This window comes from Manis pentadactyla, chromosome 7, assembly GCF_030020395.1.
Source record: "Manis pentadactyla isolate mManPen7 chromosome 7, mManPen7.hap1, whole genome shotgun sequence".
Classification (NCBI taxonomy): Eukaryota; Metazoa; Chordata; class Mammalia; order Pholidota; family Manidae; genus Manis; species Manis pentadactyla.
Window position 1 is genome coordinate 31444846 of NC_080025.1, and position 21547 is coordinate 31466392.

Consider the following 21547-nt stretch of genomic DNA (forward strand, 5'->3'; position numbering starts at 1 on the left):
TTCCACTATCTGAAGTTTGACTTTATTTGTGAAAATAAATTCATTCTGAGGTATCAGATGGAGTTAAAAGTTCATGCATTGTTTCTTAAATGGGTACTGTAATAACAAGGTTAAGAAACGTAACTAATTTGGTAAATAATACTAGGATTTCTGTAATTTTTTGTATTCCATGCTTTACAAAAAACACTTCAATTATGGACAGTGTAGGCTCTGTATAGGAACTCTGTGATTCCACTGCGGAGGGAATGTAACCTTCCTCGCTGTACTGGTCCTACAGGACAACAGCATTACGTCGGTTTACCTCTTAGCCACCAGGTGGCGATCTTTCACTTCCGACCGCTCGAACCAGACGTGGGGACAGGCCTTCACCATGGCTCTCTGAATCACACCCATTAGGCCCCCGTGCACTTGGCCCACCTGGCCGCAGACAGGAAAATCTGCTAGTGAAGCCATCCTCACACACATCCCCTCCGTGAGGAAGCCCCTGATCTCACACGGTAAGCATGCCAATCTCTCACCCACCAACATTTTATCGACAACCACAGTTTTCTCACTATTAAGAAACCACTATCAGACTCCCTGAATCTTCAATTTCCCCTTGTAACCAGAGATACCGGAGACAGATATTAAACACACAGCTGAAAATCCTAAAACAAAGCAATGAAGCTGAGCACTGAATAAAAACGCCCTCCCTGGGACCCCATCTTTTAAGCCCTCCTTCCCTACCCTCACCCCTCCACATCGCCCCGCCTAACACCCAGGGTCTAACCTCCAACCGCACTGTTACTCTGCTCAGAGTATCTTCTACCAAAGCCCCAGAGTTCCCCAAAGCAAGAGAAACAAAGGAGGCATGTGGGAGGGCCCATGCACACAGGTACAGTCACACTGTGTGCCCTGAAGACAGAGCCCTGTGAAAGCTCCAGAAGCTTCCCAGCTCTCAGCAGTCTAGGATAAAAAGTTTTACTGAACACATCAGAAAAAGATCTTACCATGGCATAGTAGCCGTCACTGGCCAAAATGATGACGTCAATAGGAGAGGTATGATTGGCCACACAGATGCCACCATTTCTAGGCCTGTTTTCCCTGTGTTTAAAACATATTCAAGGCAACAAAAATTCATATGAAATGGCTCATCTGGAACTCAGCCCTCCCCTCACCTCACCAGCCACGTCAGCTCAGCTGAAAGCTCAGAAGAGCCCCCCGGCCAGCTGCACGCACCCACCTGTCGTGGTAGGTAATGATGGCTGTCAGGGCTCGCACGCAGATGCGGTAACACATCAGGTGAACATGTTTGCTCAGGAACTCCTTCAACCTGCAATGGCAGGACAAAGATCTGTGTTCTTACTTTATACACAGGAAGACAGGAAAAGTTACCAAGTCTAACAAGCTAACTACCGCTGCCTACAGTCCTTTCTGGTAACTGCTAAGTATTTTTATAGACATTAGGCAGGCCAGAGCGTCAACCCTCCCCACCAGCCTGGCAGAAGAGGTTTGTTGGCTCCAGATCTTTCCAGGAGGGGCACATTTCTCTTTGAAAAGACAAAACAAAACAGAAGAGTCCTACCTACATTTCTTATCTTCCTACCAATTTATCAACACAGTAGAATGCTCAAAACTCAACAGCATGCTATACAATCTGCTAGCCCTGGACTCCACAGTTCTGTGGTTTCTCCCTTCTGTCTCTCAAGTGGGAACAGTGTTAGGGCTGGAGGACAAAAACAACTGCCACAGATTAAAGATAGGAAAAAATGTCAGTCTTTCCTGCTGAGGCCATTGTTACCACTGGGTTGTTTTATCCAAGACTCTGCGTCTGGCTGTACCCAAAGGAGCCGGGCCTGCCACAGGGTGGCTGCCATTCCCACAACTAAGTGCCCTCAACGGACACTCCTGCTCCACTCACCTCCCATTTGGCAGGTATCCCACCACAGTTGTACCCACCACTAGAAGGCTAATCCCCGTGAAAGCAAGAGCTATCCTGTAACAAGAAGACAAGTTAAAAAGCAGACAAATCCCTTCTCAAGGACAGAATCAAACATGTGAAAATGGAAGTGGACATCACAATCACCCCCATGATCTGTCACCAAGGACCTCAGTGAGAGTTCATCTAGAAAGGCGAGCAGGCCTATCAGAACAGGAGACAATTCTGATGCCAAACTGCCGGTGAGTTCTGGACCTGGCTTCTCAGGCCCCTGCTCCCTGCCCTTCCCTCTGGCTAAAAACCCTGGCAGAGGCAATAGGAAGTACAGCCTGGAGGTAACAGCAGCCAGCAAGGCATACTCAGAATCGCACAGTACAGAAACATGGGGAATTGATGCTGCCTCTGTACTAGCCGTGCCCAGGGAGGAGTGGCCAGAAAGTACATCATGTTCCCTGTCCCTGTGTTTAGTCCATATGACAAGCAATTTGTCTTTAAGAAACCCAACTATTTCTGTCTGATAATGCAGAACATTCAAGGGCCTTTAAAGGACAATCACCAGTGTAGTCTTCCGAGAGTCGGAGGGACTGACCAGTGAAGAACCCCTCTCTCCTCCTTTCTAAAATGGAAGGGCAAAGCAGGGACACAGGTAGGCTGATCATGCAACAGGCTGTGGCCGCAGCAGCTCAAGCCTGCCCACTGGGCCTGCCCTCACCTGAGCGGCAGAAGGAAGCAATAGCGGATCAGCACTCCTAAGCCCCACAAGACAGTGAGCCGAAGGCTGATATACTGGAAGTTATAATTGGTTCTGCTCAGCAAGTTCCAGGACTCCAACTCCTCTGCTGAGAACCTTTTTGTCACCTCATCATCCATAATGGTCTCCATTCCTTTGCGGCAGAAGTAGAAAATGTCAGAGAGCTCAAAGTCCGGGGATTTATCCAGAGCCTTACTACTACCGCCACGACGGATTTCTTTGATCTCTTCTTCCAGTGAAGTGGGATCTTTTGCAATGATTCCTGCAAAGGAGAACAGCCCTGTCAAGCAGTACGCAGGCAGAAAGCATGTTGGAAACACATGCTCTACCCTGTGTATCGTGGAGAATGTGTGGATTGAAAGCTCTCAGAAACATTCCAAAGGGATCTTTCACGACAAGGATGGAGACACAGTCTTACCATTAGTGTAGGGCTTGTACAGTTGGTGGTTCTTCTCCTTGGCTCCTCTCTCCATTCTCAAGGTAGCCCACTGCAGGGGAAGGGCAACACGTTAAGAAGGAGGTGCTCTGTGGTTCTGTGACCGCCTCCATCCAGTCACCTGCGAGGAGAACGCAGCCCAGAGTGCCCACCCTAAAAGGAAGCGCTAAGCCCTCTCCCCCAGCACAGTCCCCTCCCGGATAACTAGGACCAAAAGTTAAGTCACCGATAGCAGAGAGCTGGAAACTCAAGAAGCTTGGTGTAACTCTAGGGGGGAAAATATGTTCCTAGCCTGGGGTAAATAACCTTTGAAGCCAAAATGAGTCAAAGGGAGAAATAAAGTGGGAGAAACCCATTTACAGCTTACAAGCAGTCATCTACTTCTGCTTGCCCATGTCTCTTGCAACCTGGCTGCAAAAGGGACCCCACCTAACCTCTCTGGTCCAGATAGGCCCTCAATCTCCCCCACCCCCATTGTAATCACCTATTGATATGGAGATAGCTCCACCCCTTGGAAACACTACTGATGCACTAAGGCCAGGTGAGAGATTCTGGAAATACTGCAATTTTACCCACACTTGGGTGAGTGTCTTGGGCCTGGCTTCTCACTGCCTAAATCTGTCTCCAGGTCATGTAAGGAGGTCACTGGCTAGCGGGCACAGACCTCACACAGTCCTCCTTCACTGCCCTATGACAGCTATTCACAAACAGCAAAATCACACATCTGCCTATGACCGAATGCAGCCTATCTCCCAAATTACTCCAAGAAAGCAACACTTTGTTTTCAAGCAGATAAATGATTTAAATAATACTTCCAGACTGTCCATCTGCCCTTTGGGTAACCTTTTAACAGAACCCCACAACTTGACAGCGAAGGGCCTAAGGGTGGCTGAGTGTTTAAAAATAAAGTGTTAAAAAAAAAAACACTATTTAAAGTTTCTTTTTAAGTCTGGTTTGACACTTACGCTATGCCTCTTAAGGAACCAACTGCAATACTCTGTTGGTCTTTCCTACCTTCCAAACAGGATTGACAGTGCATCAACCTCCTACTTGATGGGGTCACTTAGGATCAGATGAGATGACCTATGTGACAGAACTCAGGAAATGGCAAAACACCCCAACTGCCTCATGATTGCTGAAGCCATACTGGACTCCAGAAGAGATCTAGGAAAGACAGGCTCTCCCTGGAGTCCCTCTTCCTTTACTGACATCATTTTCCTGTAGTGAGCGAGCCAGAGGCTGGGTATCTCCTGCTCTCCGATATGAAGAGGTGAAAACAAGAGCTCACTATCCCTACCAGGATGCTATCACTGCAGAGAAAATTATATCCATAGTGAGTCAAAGAAACAGAACAGGTGCCCTAAAAGGTGTCTTTTCAAACTTCTTTCCAGTTATGCAAGGTGGAAAAGACCCTGTTATTCCACGGCACAGCAAAATCCACATGGCCCAAGATTCTGCAAGACTGCCCTGCCCTGCAAGGTCTAGCAGAGTCAAAAGCCAGGCACAAGCTTCATCAGTGATATGACATCTGGAAATTTTCTCAAACACCACCGCCTAGAACAGATGGCTTACAGGATCACCCACCCAAATGTCTAAGGCAAGAAAATGCACATAACCCAGTTTCTGTATCAGATATTTAGCCACTGATGTCTTCTGGCTCTACACATAGATAATCTTTTTCTAGAAGAAAATGTAAATATAACTGCTAAAATGGACGAAGGGAGATTCTGTTTGGGAATTCCCTCTAAGGAAGAGGTGAGTAAGAGTCGAGAGAGTTTAGAACACACATCATTCAAGCATTTTTCATTTTGACCAAGATGCTGTGTTGGTATCGCAAGCATAGTCAGGATCAGAAAAACTTGGTCCTGTACTGACAATTTTGATGCTTAGATTAGACTGCAACAGGCAGGTAACACATGGCCTCTTCAGCACTTCAGGTACATTTACAAAATGCTCTGTATTTAGGAGAAATTCTCCAGTCACAAGAGTAAGGGAAAGAGGGCAGGGCTGGAGGACCCTGGCTGTGGTGCGGAAGAGTCTGTTTATGGGAGGGCTGATGGGTGAACTGGTTGGTCACTTCACCCTGGGGCAGAGGACTGAACAAGAAGGCACATCAGCGACGTCTGAGAACTACACGGTAGCTTCTAAGTTGCTGAAAGCAGCAGAGGTCAGATATCCAGAATGAAGCCGAGAATCCTAGGTTCAGAGTTCATTTCTTTGTAATCCACTGTCTCCCCCTGACCTGAGATGTGATTTACTAATGCTCATCAGTATCGTATTACTAATTACTCCCTTTTCAGCTTCTCCCCGACCGAGGAGAGTCCATTTAAGGGCATTAACAAAGCTGCACTCCTAGGTAACATTAAACTCAATGCAGACCTTGGTGGGTGAAATGTAGGCTCAGCCCTTAGAAATGCAGACGGTTCAAGGATGTATTTTTGCTAGGTATTCATTCTACTACACACTAGGTTAGACACTAATCACATGAGTCAAGTGAACAGCCTTGGCACCACTGATCTCAGCAGGAACCTTGCCCACCTTCCACTTCAGCCGGCCTCCACTGCATTTCCCCACAGACTAGAAATATGCCCAAAGAATCACACCCTTAGCAAAAATCAGGTCCCATCATCCATCCATCACCTTGTTTCCCACTCAAAGACTACATCTTTTAACAACTCTTTTCTCTCCCAGCTTCAGCTGTAATCTCTAAGTAGCTACTGTCCAATCTACAAATTCTGACTTCACACAAGTGCAACCTCCCATTTCCCATCACCTGCCAGTCATCTTCACACAGGAGTCCGGCCAGCCCACACCATCCAGCATGTTTGAGAATTACAGGCAGCACGCCTGCTCCTGGCCCTCTGCCTGTGGGGCTGGGATCATGGTCTCTCTGGTCACCTGAGCTTTCAGGCTTCCCATCTATCACCAAGTCCTATATCTGTCCTCCTTGAAATGACACTCCTTCACAGCTGCCTTTTCTATGACATCACTGTCTTGCTCCCTTGCCTACATTACTGCAACAGCTATGTAATTGCTCTTTCTCCCTCCAACCATCTGAACACATGCTGCCAGTCTGATCGTGTCACTTCCTTGCTCCAGAACTTCCAATGGCTTCTCAATGCCTGAAGAAATATTTGCTTTGATCATCTGCCTCATCCCTGTGTTTGGCTCTACTGAACAACGGACTAACGCTGATCAAGGCTGTACTTGCTCATCTACACTCCTAGAACATTTTTTTGAGATCCAGTTCAAATGCCAGCACTTACATGAACTGTTACCCACCCAAGTCCTGCAGCCGGAGCTCCTCTTCGCCCGTGTATGGTAGCTGGCAGCACCCTGTCAATCAGTCATGTATGCATGTGTTTGCCTTTCCTCCTAGACTATAAATACCTGAGGAGGAGGCGCCAGAACCCACCCACATTTGCATTCCAGCGAGTCTAACAGGGTGGCCTGCAGTTAGTAGGCAGTCAGTTAAGGGCTACATTTAATTAACCAACTCCCAGTATTTCTCTTCAGCCAGGTCTTCATGGGAAAGGACAGGCCTGACTGGAGAAAACCTAAACAAACTTCCTGTCACCTGCCCCACCACAACCACATTCTCCTCTTTCAGCTAATCCTTTGAACTACTGCAGATGGTGCTGAATTACCCTTCTCCTGCAGTGGAGAGCACACCTTTCACGGCAGGCACATGATGCAGGCACTGCTGCTCCTGCTCTATAGATGAGGAAGCACACTGGAGGCCCTGATGACTTAGGCAGACCTCGAGCTGGCAAGGACAGCCCTCAGTCTCAAGCTAAGAGTCACCGGACTCAAAAATTTGTGCCATCCCGCCACATTCCCACAACGTGACAGCCCCTTCGTGTCTTCACAACCACCACTGGCTTCTATGACTCCCCACCAACCAGTTCTGCTCTGGAGTTCGGTGTCAGTCAGATTACAACTGCCCATCTCTAACCTGATCTGATTAATCCCTTTCAGATCAGGCAAGAAAACTGGTCATTTATCTTCATTCTTCTCCTTTATATACAGGCTTTCTTCTCTACCTTTTTCAAATCATTCTCAGCCCAGCTGGAAGTCCATTACTAGGAATTCTATCCCAAATCATATTATCACCACTGTATTGGAGGACAATTTAAGCACAAATATTAAGAAAACTGAAACACTTTAAATAACATGCTGCCCTCAGCACACGAATATCTGCGACTCAGCAGAAGTAACATTTACAATAACCTGCACTGAGGTGACCCTTCCAGGAAAGGGAACAGAAGACACTGACCTACCCATAGTCCCTCTATATGCCCCGTTTGGCAGGTACACCAAGGTTCCTTTATGGGACAGTAGCTGCAGAGCCAGGGCTTACTTAGGTCTGCCAAAAGCATGGGTATAAGTATTGAACGGACTATTAGATATCCTGCTTTTAATTACCACCATGAAGATTACCTAGTAAAATGTAAAGATAAAATCCCAGAAGAAAACAGACACAAAGTTATATACACATGCTAATAATACAGCCACAAAATATGAATGCATATTGCCAAAGAATAATACAAACTAAAATTTTAATGTGTCAAGCTGTGTAAATATGAATTAATGTTAAAAATCTTTAATATTATATTATTTGTATGGTTATCTATTGCTATATAACAAACCAGCCCATAACTTCATGGCTTAAACCACCATTTTATTTGCTCACAAATCTGCAAATCCCACAGGGTTTGGCATGAGCTGAGTGGCTCAAACGCTGACGCCTGGAATCCTTTGAAGACTTGCTCACTCCTGCGTGTGGCACATGACACTGGTTGTCAGAGGCTCCCTGGGACTGCGAGCTGGAACACCCACACGTGGCCTGGGCTCCCTCAGAACACGGTGCCTGGGTTCCAGGGACAATCACCCCAAGAGTCAGACAGAAGCGGTACTGCTGTTTCTAACCTAATCTCACATGTCACACAGCATCAAGTCCACCACATTCTATTTGCTAGAAACAAGTCACTAAAAGCAGGTCCCTATTTAAGAGGAAGTCAATCAGACTCTACATTTTGATGGCAGATGTCAGCATCTTGGGGAGAGCTTTTAAAAAATGTCTGCCCAGACCCATTAAACCAGAATCTCTGCAGGGAGAGTGTAGTGCTCCCAAATAAGTATTTTTAAATTGGTTCCACAGGTGATTCAGATGCATAGCTGGGGAGAGACCCATGGAATTAAGATCTCTGATCTTTATTCCAGACCCCAAATTATAAATCAGCCCAATTTAGGAAGGGATGAAGAGACTAAAAAAGGCACAATAAAGGTCTCTCCTTTATTAAAAACACCCACAATTACAGGTGTATTTGTATATGTATATATGGAAACCCAGATGGATACTTTCGAAGATATAAACCAGTTTGTCCAAAGCCAAGTTGCATCTGATCCACTGTGGGAAAAAGCAGTTCTCCAGTCCTGCTGTCCACGGAGGGCAACTCGGCAGTGACAGAGAGAGAAGACCGGACTCCTGCACAGCCTTGTGCACCCTGCTGGATCTCTCAGGCTTGCATTGCGGTCTGGCTTGCTCCACAGGACAGGCTCCATGGGCCCAGCCCTGAGCGCCTGATACCTGCCTCTAGGCAGTATGAGGTACAGACCTAGCTCCTGAGAGTCTAAATCTTGAGGTTAAAAATGGGTGCACAACACACACAAATGTATACTCTGCTTCCATCACCAATTCTGAATCACTGTGCCCCAATCCAGTGATTTTTCAAGATGTGGTCAGCAGAGAGTCTCCGTTTACTCAAGATTACCCGTCCCATGAATGGCCCAGAATTGTACATTTAATGACTTTTCCACTGTATAACTATCATCTACATTAAAAGTCACAAGAAGGAGCCAACCAAGATGGCAGTGTGAGTAGGGCAGTGGAAATCTCCTCCCAAAACCATATATATTTTTGAAAATACAACAAATACAACTATTCCTAAAACAGAGACCAGAAGATACAGTACAACAGCCAGGCTACATCTACATCTGCGAGACCTCAGCATCTCATGAAGGGGGTAAGATACAAGGTGCGGCCTGGCAGGACCAGAGAGTTCCCCCCACCCCAGTTCCCTGGCAGGAGGAGAGGAGTTGGAGCGGGGAGGGAGAGGGAGCCTGGGACTGCTAAACACCCAGCCCTAGCCATCTGCACCAGGAGAGCAGACACACAGTGCGCGGTGTGCTGGATATTAGAGAAATGGAAAAGTAAAATTTGAGAGTGCACCCCAGCAGTCGGCTCCCCTAGGACAAAAGAAAAGTGAGTGCTTTTTGAAAGTCTTAAAGGGACAGGGGCCTCACAGCTGGATGGAAGCGTCCTGCCACACACAGCCCAGCAGCTGGGAATTTCAGGCGCCCAAACCCCGTGGGAGGCAACACAGCCCTGAGGCCCCTCACGGTGATAAACAGCCTACCAGTTGTTCCCCCTCCAGCGCAGCCAGAGAGTGGCCTTGCGCACACGCACAGCAGTGAAAAGGCCGGGGGGTGGCCACGCCCACAACCATCCAGAATCTAATCCCGGCATGGAGCCGCCCAGACCAGACACAGAGGCCGCCGCCGACGCGCAGCTGCCCGACACAGGCAGAGGAAACCGGGGCAAGGCGTGAAGGGGCGCCGTTCTTGCAGGAGAGTACACCTGGCGCACCTGCCACTCCTCGCAGGGCCCTGGGCTACCCTGAAGGTGACCCCGCCCATGGCAGCTTAGGGGATTAATCTGGAGGCTGCGCCAGGTGTGCGGGTAACTGACACAGGCAGCAGAGAAGGGCAAGGCGACCAGCAAGCAGGAAATGACTGCGTTCTCCCAGCTGACACACACACCACCTGCCTACAACTACCTCTATTGCCATGAAAAGGCAGAAGAATTTGGTCCACTCCAAAATTACCCAGACAACCCCTGAAAGAGGGCCTGGAGAGAGAGATTTAACCAATCTTTCTGAAAAAGAATTCAAAATAAAGGTCATAACCATGCTGATGGAGCTTCAGAGAAATATGCAAGAGCTAAAGGATCAAGTAGGGAGGGAGAATACAGAAATAAAACAATCTCTGGGAGGACTTAAGAGCAGACTGGATGAGGAGCAAGAGGCCGTTAATGGAACAGAAATCAGAACAGGAATACAGAGAAGCTGAGGCAGAGAGAGATAAAAAGGATCTCCAGGAATGAAAGAATATTAAGAGAACTGTGTGACCAATCCAAATGGAACAATATTTGCATTATAGGAGTACCAGAAGAAGAATAAGAGAGAGAGAGCAAGGGATAGAAACTGTATTTCAAGAAATAATTGCTGAAAATGTCCCCAAACTGGGGGAGCAAATAGTCGCTCAGACCATGGAAGCCCACAGAACTCCCAACACAAGGGACCCAAGGAGAACAACAGCAAGACACATAATAATTAAAATGGCAAAGATCAAAGACAAGGACAGAGTATTAAAGGCAGCCAGAGAGAGGAAAAAGGTCACCTACAAAGGAAAACCCATCAGGCTATCATCAGACTTCTGAATAGAAAACTTACAGGTCAGAAGAGAATGGCATGATATATTAATGCAATGAAACAGAAGGGCCTTGAACCAAGGATACTGTATCCAGCACAATTATCATTTAAATATGAAGGAGGGATTAAACAATTCCCAGACAAGCAAAACTTAAAGGAATTTGCCTCCCACAAACCACCTCTACAGGGTTTATTTTAGAGGGACTGCTCTAGATGGAAGCACTCCTAAGGCTAAATAGATGTCACCAGAGAAAACAAAATCACAGCAAAGAAAGCAGACCAACCAAATACTAACTAAAGGCAAAAAATAAAATCAAATACTCATAAAAGCAGTCAAAGGAAACACAAAAGAGTACAGAATAAAACACCTAACATATAAAGAATGGAAGAGGAGGAATAAGAAGGGAGAGAAATAAAGAATCATCAGACTGCGTTTATAATAGCTTAATAAGAGTTAAGTCAGATGGTTAGATAGTAAAGAAGCTACCCTTGAACCTTTGGTAACCACTAATCTAAAGCCTGCAATGGCAATAAGTACATTTCTTTCAATAATCAGCCTAAATGTAAATGGACTGAATGCACCAATCAAAACACACAGAGTAACAGAATGGATAAAAAAGCAAGACCCATCTATATGCTGCCTACAAGAGATGCACCTCAAACCCAAAGACAGACACAGACTAAAAGTCAAGGGATGGAAAAAGATATTTCATGCAAACAACAGGGAGAAAAAAAGCAGGTGTAGCAGTCCTAGTATCAGACAAAATAGACTTCAAAACAAAGAAAGTAACAAGAGATAAAGAAGGACATTACATAATGAAAAAGGGGTCAGTCCAACAAGAGGATATAACCATTATAAATACACTTGCACCCAATACAGGAACACCAATAGATGTGAAACAAATACTAACAGAATTAAAGGAGGAAATAGAATGCAATGCATTCATTCTAAGAGACTTCAACACACCACTCACTCCAAAGGACAGATCCACCAGACAGAAAATAATTAAGGACACAGAGGCGTTGAATAACACACTAGAACAGATGGACCTAACAGACATCTACAGAACTCTACACCCAAAAGCAGCAGGATACACATTCTTCTCAAGTGCACATGGAACATTTTCCAGAATAGACCACATACTAGGCCACAAAAAGACCCTCAGTAAATTCAAAAAGACTGAAATTCTACCAACCAACTTCTCAGACCACAAAGGCATAAAACTAGAAATAAATTGTACAAAGAAAACAAAAAGGCTCACAAATACATGGTGGCTTAACAACATGCTCCTAAATAATCAATGGATCAATTACCAAATTAAAATAGAGATCAAGCAATATATGGAGGCAAATAACAACAACAGCACAAAGCCCCAACTTCGTTGAGACGCAGCTAAGGCAGTTCTAAGAGGAAAGTATATAGCAATCCAGGCATATTTAAAGAAGGAAGAACAATCCCAAATGAATAGTCTAATGTCACAATTATTGAAACTGGAAAAAGAAGAACAAGTGAGGCCCAAAGTCAGCAGAAGGAGGGACATAATAGAGATCAGAGAAGAAATAAATAAAATTGAGAAGAATAAAACAATAGAAAAAATCAATGAAACCAAGAGCTGGTTCTTTGAGAAAATAAACAAAATAGATAAGCCTCTAGCCAGACTTACTAAGAGAAAAAGAGTATCTACACACATCAACAGAATCAGAAACAAGAAAGGAAAAATCACGATGGACCCCACAGAAATACAAAAAATTATTAACCCAATATTAACCCAAACATATATGCTAACAAGCTGGAAAACCCAGAAGAAATGAACTTCCTAAAAAAATACAACCTTCCAAAACTGACCAAGGAAGAAACACAAAATCTAAACAAATCAATTACCAGCAAAGAAACTGAATCGGTAATCTAAAAACTACCCAATAACAAAACCCCTTGGGCCAGATAGTTTCACCACTGAATTTTATCAGACATACAGAGAAGACGTAATACCCATTCTCCTTAAAGTTTTCCAAAAAATAGAAGAGGAGGGAATACTTCCAAACTCATTCTATGAAGCCACCATCACACTAATACCAAAACCAGGCAAAGACACCACCAAAAAAGAAAATTACAGACCAATATCCCTGATGAACATAGATGCAAAAATACTCAACAAAATATTAGCAAGCCGAATTAAAAAATACATCAAGAGGATCATACACCATGATCAAGTGAAATTCATCTCAGGGATGCAAGGATGGCACAACATTCGAAAATCCATCACCATCATCCACCACATCAAAAAAAGGACAAAAACCACATGATCATCTCCATAGATGCTGAAAAAGCATTCAACAAAATTCAACATCCATTCATGAAAAAATCTCTCAAAAAAATGGGTATAGTGGGCAAGTACCTCAACATAATAAAGGCCATATATGACAAACCCACAGCCAACATTATACTTAACAGCGAGAAGCTGAAATCTTTTCCTTTAAGATCGGGAACAAGACAAGGATGCCCACTCTCCCCACTGTTATTCAACATAGTTCTGAAGGTCCTAGCCATGGCAATCAGACAACACAAAGTAATAAAAGTAATCCAGATTGGCAAGGAAACTGTCCCTGTTTGCAGATGACATGATATTGTACATAAAAAACCCTAAAGACTCCACTCCAAAACTACTAGAATATCTGAATTCAGCAAAGTTGCAGGATACAAAATTAATACACAGAAATCTGTTGCTTTCCTATACACTAACAATTCAGGGAACAATTCCATTCACAATTGCATCAAAAAGAATAAAATACCTAGGATTAAACTTAACCAAGGAAGTGAAAGAACTATACCGTGAAAACTACAAGACACTTTAAAGAGAAATTAAAGAGGACACTAACAAACGGAAACTCATCCTATGCTCTTGGCTAGGAAGAATTAATATTGTCAAAATGGCTATCCTGCCTAAAGCAATATACAGATTCAATGCAATGCCTATCAAAATACTAACAGCATTCTTCAGCGAACTGGAGCAAATAGTTTTAAAATTCATATGGAACCACAAAAGACAACGAATAGCCAAAGCAATCCTGAGAAAGAAGAATAAAGCAGGGGGGATTTCACTTCCCAACTTTAAGCTCTACTACAAAGCCACAGTAATCAAGACAATTTGGTACTGGCACAGGAACAGACCCACAGACCAGTGGAACAGTAGATAGTCCAGATATTAACCCAAACATATATGGTCAGTTAATATATGATAAAGGAGCCATGGACATACAATGGGGAAATGACAGCCTCTTCAACAGCTGGTGTTGGCAAAACTGGACAGCTACATGCAAGATAATGAAACTGGATCACTGTCTAACCCCATATTCAAAAGTAAATTAGAAATGGATCAAAGACCTGAATGTAAGTCATGAAACCACAAAACTCTTAGAAAAAAACATAGGCAAAAATCTCTTGGACATAAACATGAGCGACTTCTGCATGAACGTATCTCCCCGGGCAAGGGAAACAAAAGCAAAAATGAACAAGTGAGACTACATCAAACTGAAAACTTCTGTACAACAAAGGACACCACCAATGGAACAAAAAGGCATCCTACAGTATGGGAGAATATATTCATAAATGACAGATCCGATAAAGGGTTGACATCCAAAATATATAAAGAGCTCACGCACCTCAACAAACAAAAAGCAAATAATCCAATTAAAAAATGGGCAGAGGAGGTGAACAGACAGTTCTCCAAAGAAGAAACTCAGATGGCCAACAGACACATGAAAAGATGCTCCACATCGCTAGTCATTAGAGAAATGCAAATTAAAACCACAATGAGATATCACCTCACACCAGTAAGGATCGCCACCATCCAAAAGACAAACAACAACAAATGTTGGCGAGGATGTGGAGAAAGCGGAACCCTCCTACATTGCTGGTAGGAATGTAAACTAGTTCAACCATTGTGGAAAGCAGTATGGAGGTTCCTCAAAAAGCTCAAAATAGAAATACCATTTGACCCAGGAATTCCACTCCTAGGAATTTACCCTAAGAACGCAGCAGCCCAGTTTGAAAAAGACAAATGCAACCCCTATGTTTATCAAAGCACTATTCACAATAGCCAAGAAATGGAAGCAACCTAAGTGTCCATCAGTAGATGAATGGATAAAGATGTGGTACATATACACAATGGAATATTATTCAGCCATAAGAAGAAAATGAAATCCTACCATTTGCAACAACATGGATGGAGCTAGAGGGTATTATGCTCAGTGAAATAAGCCAGGTGGAGAAAGACAAACACCAAATGGTTTCACTCATATGTGGAGTATAAGAACAAAGAAAAAGTGAAGGAACAAAACAGCAGCAGAGTCACAGAACCCAAGAATGGGTTAACAGTTACCAAAGGGAAAGGGACTGGGGAGGTTGGGTGGGAAGGGAGGGATAAGGGGGGGAAAAGAAAGGGGGCACTATGATTAGCATGTATAATGTGGGAGAGGAGCATGGGGAGGGCTGTGCAACACAGAGAAGACAGGTAGTGATTCTACAACATCTTACTATGCTGATGGACAATGACTGCAATGGGGAATGTGGGGGGGACTTGGAGATGGGGGGAGTCTAGTAAACATAATGTTCCTCATGTAACTGTAGACTAATGATACCAAAAAAGAAAAAATAGTCAGAAGAATGTATATCTTAAAACATGGTCACGATAAGAAAAATTTAATTGGCTACGAACTTTAAAATATCAATTTGGGGGGATGTTTTCAAATTGAAATAGGTATTATAGATTGTAGGCCTTTTGTCCCACCCATGTGATCCAAGGTAAAAAATCCTGGGTACTACAGAATAACCCTGGGCCAATCAATAACTCTAGGATTTCTGTTCTTAAAATAAGGATTTCCATAAGTCTGAGTTAGTCACTTGCCTTTAAACTAGAATGAAAGCTAGACATCACTCCCTCATCTCCTGAAAGTTTGCCAGCTGTTCTAGCAATTCTACACGGGTCTGTTTTGCAGCAGGCAAAGGGCGTGAGTATGTCAGATGGTCCACAGGAACCCTGGCTCTCCTGAGATTTTTTTAGACTGAAATTTAAGAAAATTACACTTTCTGATTAATTAAATACTACACCTTAGAAGAGAGGCCAGCCCAAAGACTGACTCAAATACCACTTTTCAAACATTATTGTGCAGCTGCTGAATGAAATGCAGATTCTAACCCACCAGGCCTGGAGTGGACCTGGAAACTCCATTTCTAACCAGCTCTTAGGTGATCCAGGTCACTCTCTAGTAGCAAGCAACTAGATAACACCAGAGACCATAAGCAGTGCTCAAAAAGTATATACTGAAGACAACTGCTCAAACACACGGATGACACAATACTACTGAATGTGCCTAGGCAAGTCCTAGACAGACGGACGGACAAGCACACTGTGGTACAGACACATACTGGAATTATTCAACCATAAAAAAAAAAATGTACTGAAACATGGTACAGCATGGGTGAATCCCAAAAACATTGTGTTAAATGAGCGATCACAAAAGACCACATTTCATAACTCCAGTTACATGAAATATCCAGAGTAGATAAATCCAGAGACAGGACACAGATTTGCCATCTCTAGCGGGTGGGGAAGGGGAAAATGGGGAGCAACTGCTTAATGAGTATGGGGGTCTCTCTCTGGAGTAATGAAAGCATCGTGGCACCAGAGAGAGCTGGTGGTTGTGCAACACATGAGTAAGTTAAATGCCACTGAACTATTCACTTGAAAATGGTTATTTTATGTAACGCCAATTTTACCAGAATTTGTTTTAATATGGAAAAAAATCATATTCTTATAGAAATATTAAATACCAAAACATAAAACATAATCATATACATAAAAAGTATTTCTCCCTGTAAAGCACCATTTCCTATAGCTCACTTCATCTTTCTGTTTGCTTCTTTACTGATAAAATGCAGATACCTGCCCACTGCAGAAGTACAAGAAACCAAAGGAAAATCAATAGAATTATCTGAACCAGAAGATACTATATGAACAAATACTACTGTGTTGTGGTTAGTATTATGAGTATGTTTCTCAAATTATATATGGTGTCAGCTGTGGAAGAGAATGCCTAAGATTTGGTGAGAGCTGAAAACAGATATTATTAATAAAATATCAAATCTTTGAATAGATGTTAAAAGTCTTGTGGCACAGATCAACTTCCAGAAAATACCACTTCTCACTCGTTTCCTTTACATTGTGACCAATTCTGTTCAGCAGTATAATTAGTTCTAAGCTCTGATGTATGTTACATTCATTATCCTTTTCCTCTATCTTTACGAAAATGAAACAATTCATCAAATGCCCTACTCTGTTCATTCCTTTTTGTCTGAAATACAAGAACCTATTTAAGCTAAATGTCTAAAAGAGAGAAAAGACTCCCCCATACTCATCAGTGAGGGGATATATCAGCAGTAACTCTGTTTCAATGTCTGTTTAGTAAGACAAGGTAGAGTCTGGCAGTGATGTTTGCTTATTTCCAAGCCCATCTTTGAAATAAGCAGGTAAGGTGTGGAGTCATGGAATAGGCTCCTTCCTTCAGAGGAATCAAACGTACAAGTACTGTATAAGCTCAAAAGGAAAGACTGCTAAAGGCTTTCAAGAGTACACCGTCACTCTTTTTACTCAAAATGCCCCTTCCCATTCTCCCCACTTTCTTCATGCCAATGAAGACGTAATGATTAATCAGATAAAAGCAACTCTCTTTGCCAACAGTACTTCTTGCCTCCTCCGTGAGGAGCCATTGTAAACAGCACAACTCACCGCAAAGATTTTTAACAAAGTTTTCATGTAGAGCTTTCGGATGCCAAAGGAGACTCCGAAAATGGCAGGGACTATGATGAAAACAAGAAGGAGGGTGAAGAGCACAGTCAGGGAGATGCCCAGCAGGTTGACAATCAGGCTGTCAAAAGGCAGCAACAGGAACATCGTGGACAACCCAGGTAAGGCCAATGCCCTCGTCCCCAAGAGCAAAACGGCCTTCAGACGGTCCCCTCAGATGGCACCAGCCTGGGAAAGGAAGCGAGTTCCCAAAGGATAAAAAGCTCCATTCCAAAAGTCACAACATCTGACTGCCTGAACAGAAAGCCTGGGAGCCGGATGGCAGTGCAGAGGGCCAGAGGAGGCAGCCAGAAATGCCAGCTCGCCCGGAACAGATGGGCTTTAGAGGTGGCCGAGGCAGGATCGATCTCTGGTGTGAGCATCTGAGTCCAGGCTGGGCTCTGGAAAGGTGCACGGTGCCAGAGGGATCTCAGCTTGACTACTCATGTGCTGCTTCCAGAAGGTTTGGTTTTTTTTCTCCTGCCCGAAAGCATTCAGCAGATAAATCTGTCCTGAAGATTTATCATTGCCAGAAGTACCAAGAAGAGACTGACCTGGTGCCAGAAAAATCCTGCTAACTCCTGTGGTGGGGGTGACTGCTGGCACCTCACACAGAAGGCTATTGAACCTGATTATGTGGAAATTAAATAACTGTTTTACTTAAAATTCCTTCCTAAGTTGAAAATTGTGTTCATTGTAGAGAGTTCATACGTGGCTCCATTCTTCCTCTAGAGAGGCTCCTGGTGCATGCTGCCTCCAGGACCCTCCGACCAGGAGAGCTACAGTCTTCACCAGTCGGACACACACGTGGGTGCGCACTGTCTCATGCTGCTGTGGGGAGTGTGATTCCTCTGGCACTGGCTTCCTCTGGATACTCTTCTCCTAAGGCCCCCTTCTCAGCGGTGACCTGCGTTCTCGGCAGGAAGTTGCTCACATGCTGCCAAAGCTGGGGGCAGAAACAGAAACACCATCAGCCACACGAATCAAGAGGAGGAACACCAGTGTGCTTTGGGGTGGGGTTTAGGGTAAGCCTAGGGTCAGTGCCAACTGACCTCAAGTCACTAAGGTCGAAGGAACCAGGCAGAGCAACAGGTGGCAGGCATGGATGTGGGAGGAAAAAAACAGATGTTTCAAAGAGTTTTCAACTCCAATGTGACCTGTGACCAAACTTTCTGAATAGAAATATATGTAATAAGACACATTTCAAAAGATAAAGAGGATAGACTGCAAAAAGTAAATTTCCCTCCCACTGTCTCCCAGTTACTCAGAGTTCTTGTCCACAGATGCAACCAGAGGACGACTTCACACTCTTCTGAGATAACACCATGCTTACTGAGGAAATCACCACTGACCACTGTGGCAGTAACAATGAAGGCATCCTGTGCACACTGTCCTTCACCTTACTTCCTCTCTGGTTGGTTTTCTAGCTTCCGTACCTTGAAGAGTGCCCCACAGGCACACAGAGCTCCCTGCCCCTTACGGGTGTACAGCCCTCAACTCTAAGAACATCCCATCATCTAGTTAACTGGTTCTTCTGGAGACTGGCAGCCAGGATTCCACTTTTTTGCTGCTGTCAATAATATAATGAATAACCATGTGCATATGTAATTCAGCACACAAAATGCACACACAAATATATTTTCAAGATAAATTTCTAGAAATGGAATTGCAGGCAAAAGGAATGAGCATTCTAATTTTTCAAGCTAATGCCACATTTCTGTATGGAGATCAAACTCCTCCAGCCTTTCTCCTCACACTGGTCACTCCTCTCTTTAAAGATTTATTTTTTTAGAGCAGTTTTGTTTTCACAGCAAAATTAAGAGGCAGGTACAGAGATTTCCCATGTACCCCTGGCCCCATATATGCACAGCATTCCCCTCCAGGTAAGACAGTGGTCACAAGTGATGCACCTACATTCACACAGCACAACCCCTCAAAGGCACAGTTCGCACCAGGGCTCCCTCTTGGGGTGACATTTGGTGGCTCTGGACAAATGTATGATGACACGACCACATTAGTATGTGAACAGACTATCTTTCCCTCCCCATCCCAGCCCCGACATCACTAATTTAGTTACTGGTTCCACGGTTTTGCCTTTTCCACGATGACATATAGCTGGAACTATGTAGTATGTTTTAAGATTGGCTTCTTTCATTTAATATGGTCACTCACTTTTTAAATTCCACTATGTTAAGGATCTTACACAAGTACTCCAGTTTTGTATTACTCATTCCTAACTACAAATTATAAATGCAAGCACTGAACTTGGGAGCACCCAGTCAAGCATTCTGGCTCCACACCAACCATGATGCTCTGTCCCAGTACATTCAGAAGTCAAGAAACTGAACAAATGAACAGGTTACTGCCATCATCTTAAATTCTGTCCAATGTCTTACAGAACTCAAAGCCTTTTCACATGTTATCTTACAATCTGTCAACACATATTATTTCCATTTTACCAATTAGGAAACTAAGCTAAATAGACACGAATCAGTTCTTCTGACTCCTAACCCAGTACCACTCCTGTTACATTCCCTCATTATCTGGTGATTACATTAAAGGACACGCTGTATCAGCAAGAGCAAGTTGCAGATACTAGCTCCTCCACTTCTCCCATGTCCACGTTATAACTGCTAATATCAAATGTTCATGTAATGAATGCTGTGCTAACAGAAGTACTTTACATATACTGTCCCCAGTTACTTCTCAGAACCACTCTGTGGTGGTTACTGTCGCTGCCATTTGACAGGTGAGGAAACTGACACCTGGAGGATTCAGTCACCCAGGATCACATAGCAAATGGGCAGCAGAGTAGGAATGTGGACCGCTGTGTCTGTCGCACAGCCCAAGCTCTCTAACCACCATGCCCTCCCATCTCCCACACAACTTTGAAATAAACTAACACTTCCTGCATGCCAGGCTGCTCTACAGAACTTCCTATGATCAAAGAAAAGCCACAAGGCCCATCTGGACCCATGTATCAGAATTTGGTGTTCTCAGAATTCAGGGTACACACCTGTGTTTTCATTTTTATATAACTGGTCAAACTGATTGTACATGCCAGATTTCCAACTACATCCCAACAGAGGTTCAGGAAATTAGATGTTTCTGAGACTAAATTTGCTGAGTCACTGTATTCCTTAAACCTGTCTAATTCCAGCTTGATTCCAGGGCCACTCCACCCCACTCTTCCATCCTTGTTCTCTTCCACCAACAGCAAGATCCCTCCATCCTACTGAACTGCTGTCACACTGGTCAAGGTTCCCTTCAGTTCCATGGGCCCAAGGTGACTGATAAGGGTCACTGACTTCAATGCTAGAGTTCAGATCTCTTTTCTTTGGACCACAATCAACAGAAAATTCTTATTCTTGGTTCACGTTCCCCAAACATTAAAGTAAACACATTTAATAATGAACTAATTTCTTCACCTAGTTCAGATGCTGGCAAACCATGGCCCATGGGCCAAGACTGGCTATGGCCTGTTTTTACAAGGATCTGACCTGGGAATGCTTTTATTTCTTTAAAGAGTTGTAAAAAACAAAAACCGATACGTGACGGAGACCATGGCCTGCAAAACCTAAAAGAGTTACTATCTGACCCTTTCTACAGATAGTTTGCTGGCCCATGACCCAGCTGCTCTTTCCTTCCCAGAGAGAGCGAAAACCCCACCCCTTGAATGCTTGCTTATAAGTGCCAGACTCAAGAACAGAGAACAGTAAACTAGCCAAACGAGTTAACTGGCCAACACAAAACAGTCCTCACAAGAATTCTTAGAAGCAGAGAGAGTGAGCAAGCTGCAGTTATCAAATAGGCTGACTCAGCTAGGTTAGCTGAGCAGCCACTAAAGCCAGAGGTGACTGGTGTCGTAAGGCCCCTTAACAGCCTGCTCTATGGAAATATCAGAAAACTTCTCACATCAGAACTCAAGCACACCACAACTTCCAGACAGCTGCTCACATGGAAAGGACATCATTTTGTCTCAAGAAAATGTAACTGTAAGTGGGATTGGATGAAAGATGGCGGCATGAGAGGTGAGACAGAATCCTCCTCCCAAAACCACACATAATATGAAAATACAGCAAATGTATCTAATCCTGAAAGAGCAAC

At 44.0% G+C, this 21547-nt stretch overlaps 1 protein-coding gene across 2 annotated transcripts in view; it reads right to left on the reverse strand.

The window, feature by feature from the left end:
- GPAT4 (glycerol-3-phosphate acyltransferase 4) overlaps nt 1–21547 on the reverse strand; it is a 53743-nt gene that overhangs the window by 6906 nt on the left and 25290 nt on the right. Inside the window, exons 2-8 of one of the 2 annotated variants that reach the window (XM_036877448.2) lie at nt 17384–18386; nt 3088–3157; nt 2631–2931; nt 1901–1975; nt 1223–1312; nt 990–1083; nt 302–417 (exon numbers count right to left, since the gene is read on the reverse strand). In XM_036877448.2, coding sequence (XP_036733343.1) covers nt 302–417; nt 990–1083; nt 1223–1312; nt 1901–1975; nt 2631–2931; nt 3088–3157; nt 17384–17548 — 911 coding nt within the window. In that variant the 5' untranslated portion in view covers nt 17549–18386. Of the gene's footprint in view, nt 1–301; nt 418–989; nt 1084–1222; nt 1313–1900; nt 1976–2630; nt 2932–3087; nt 3158–17383; nt 18387–21547 lie in introns of those variants that run through there. The other variant, XM_057505222.1, reaches the window with a different exon arrangement.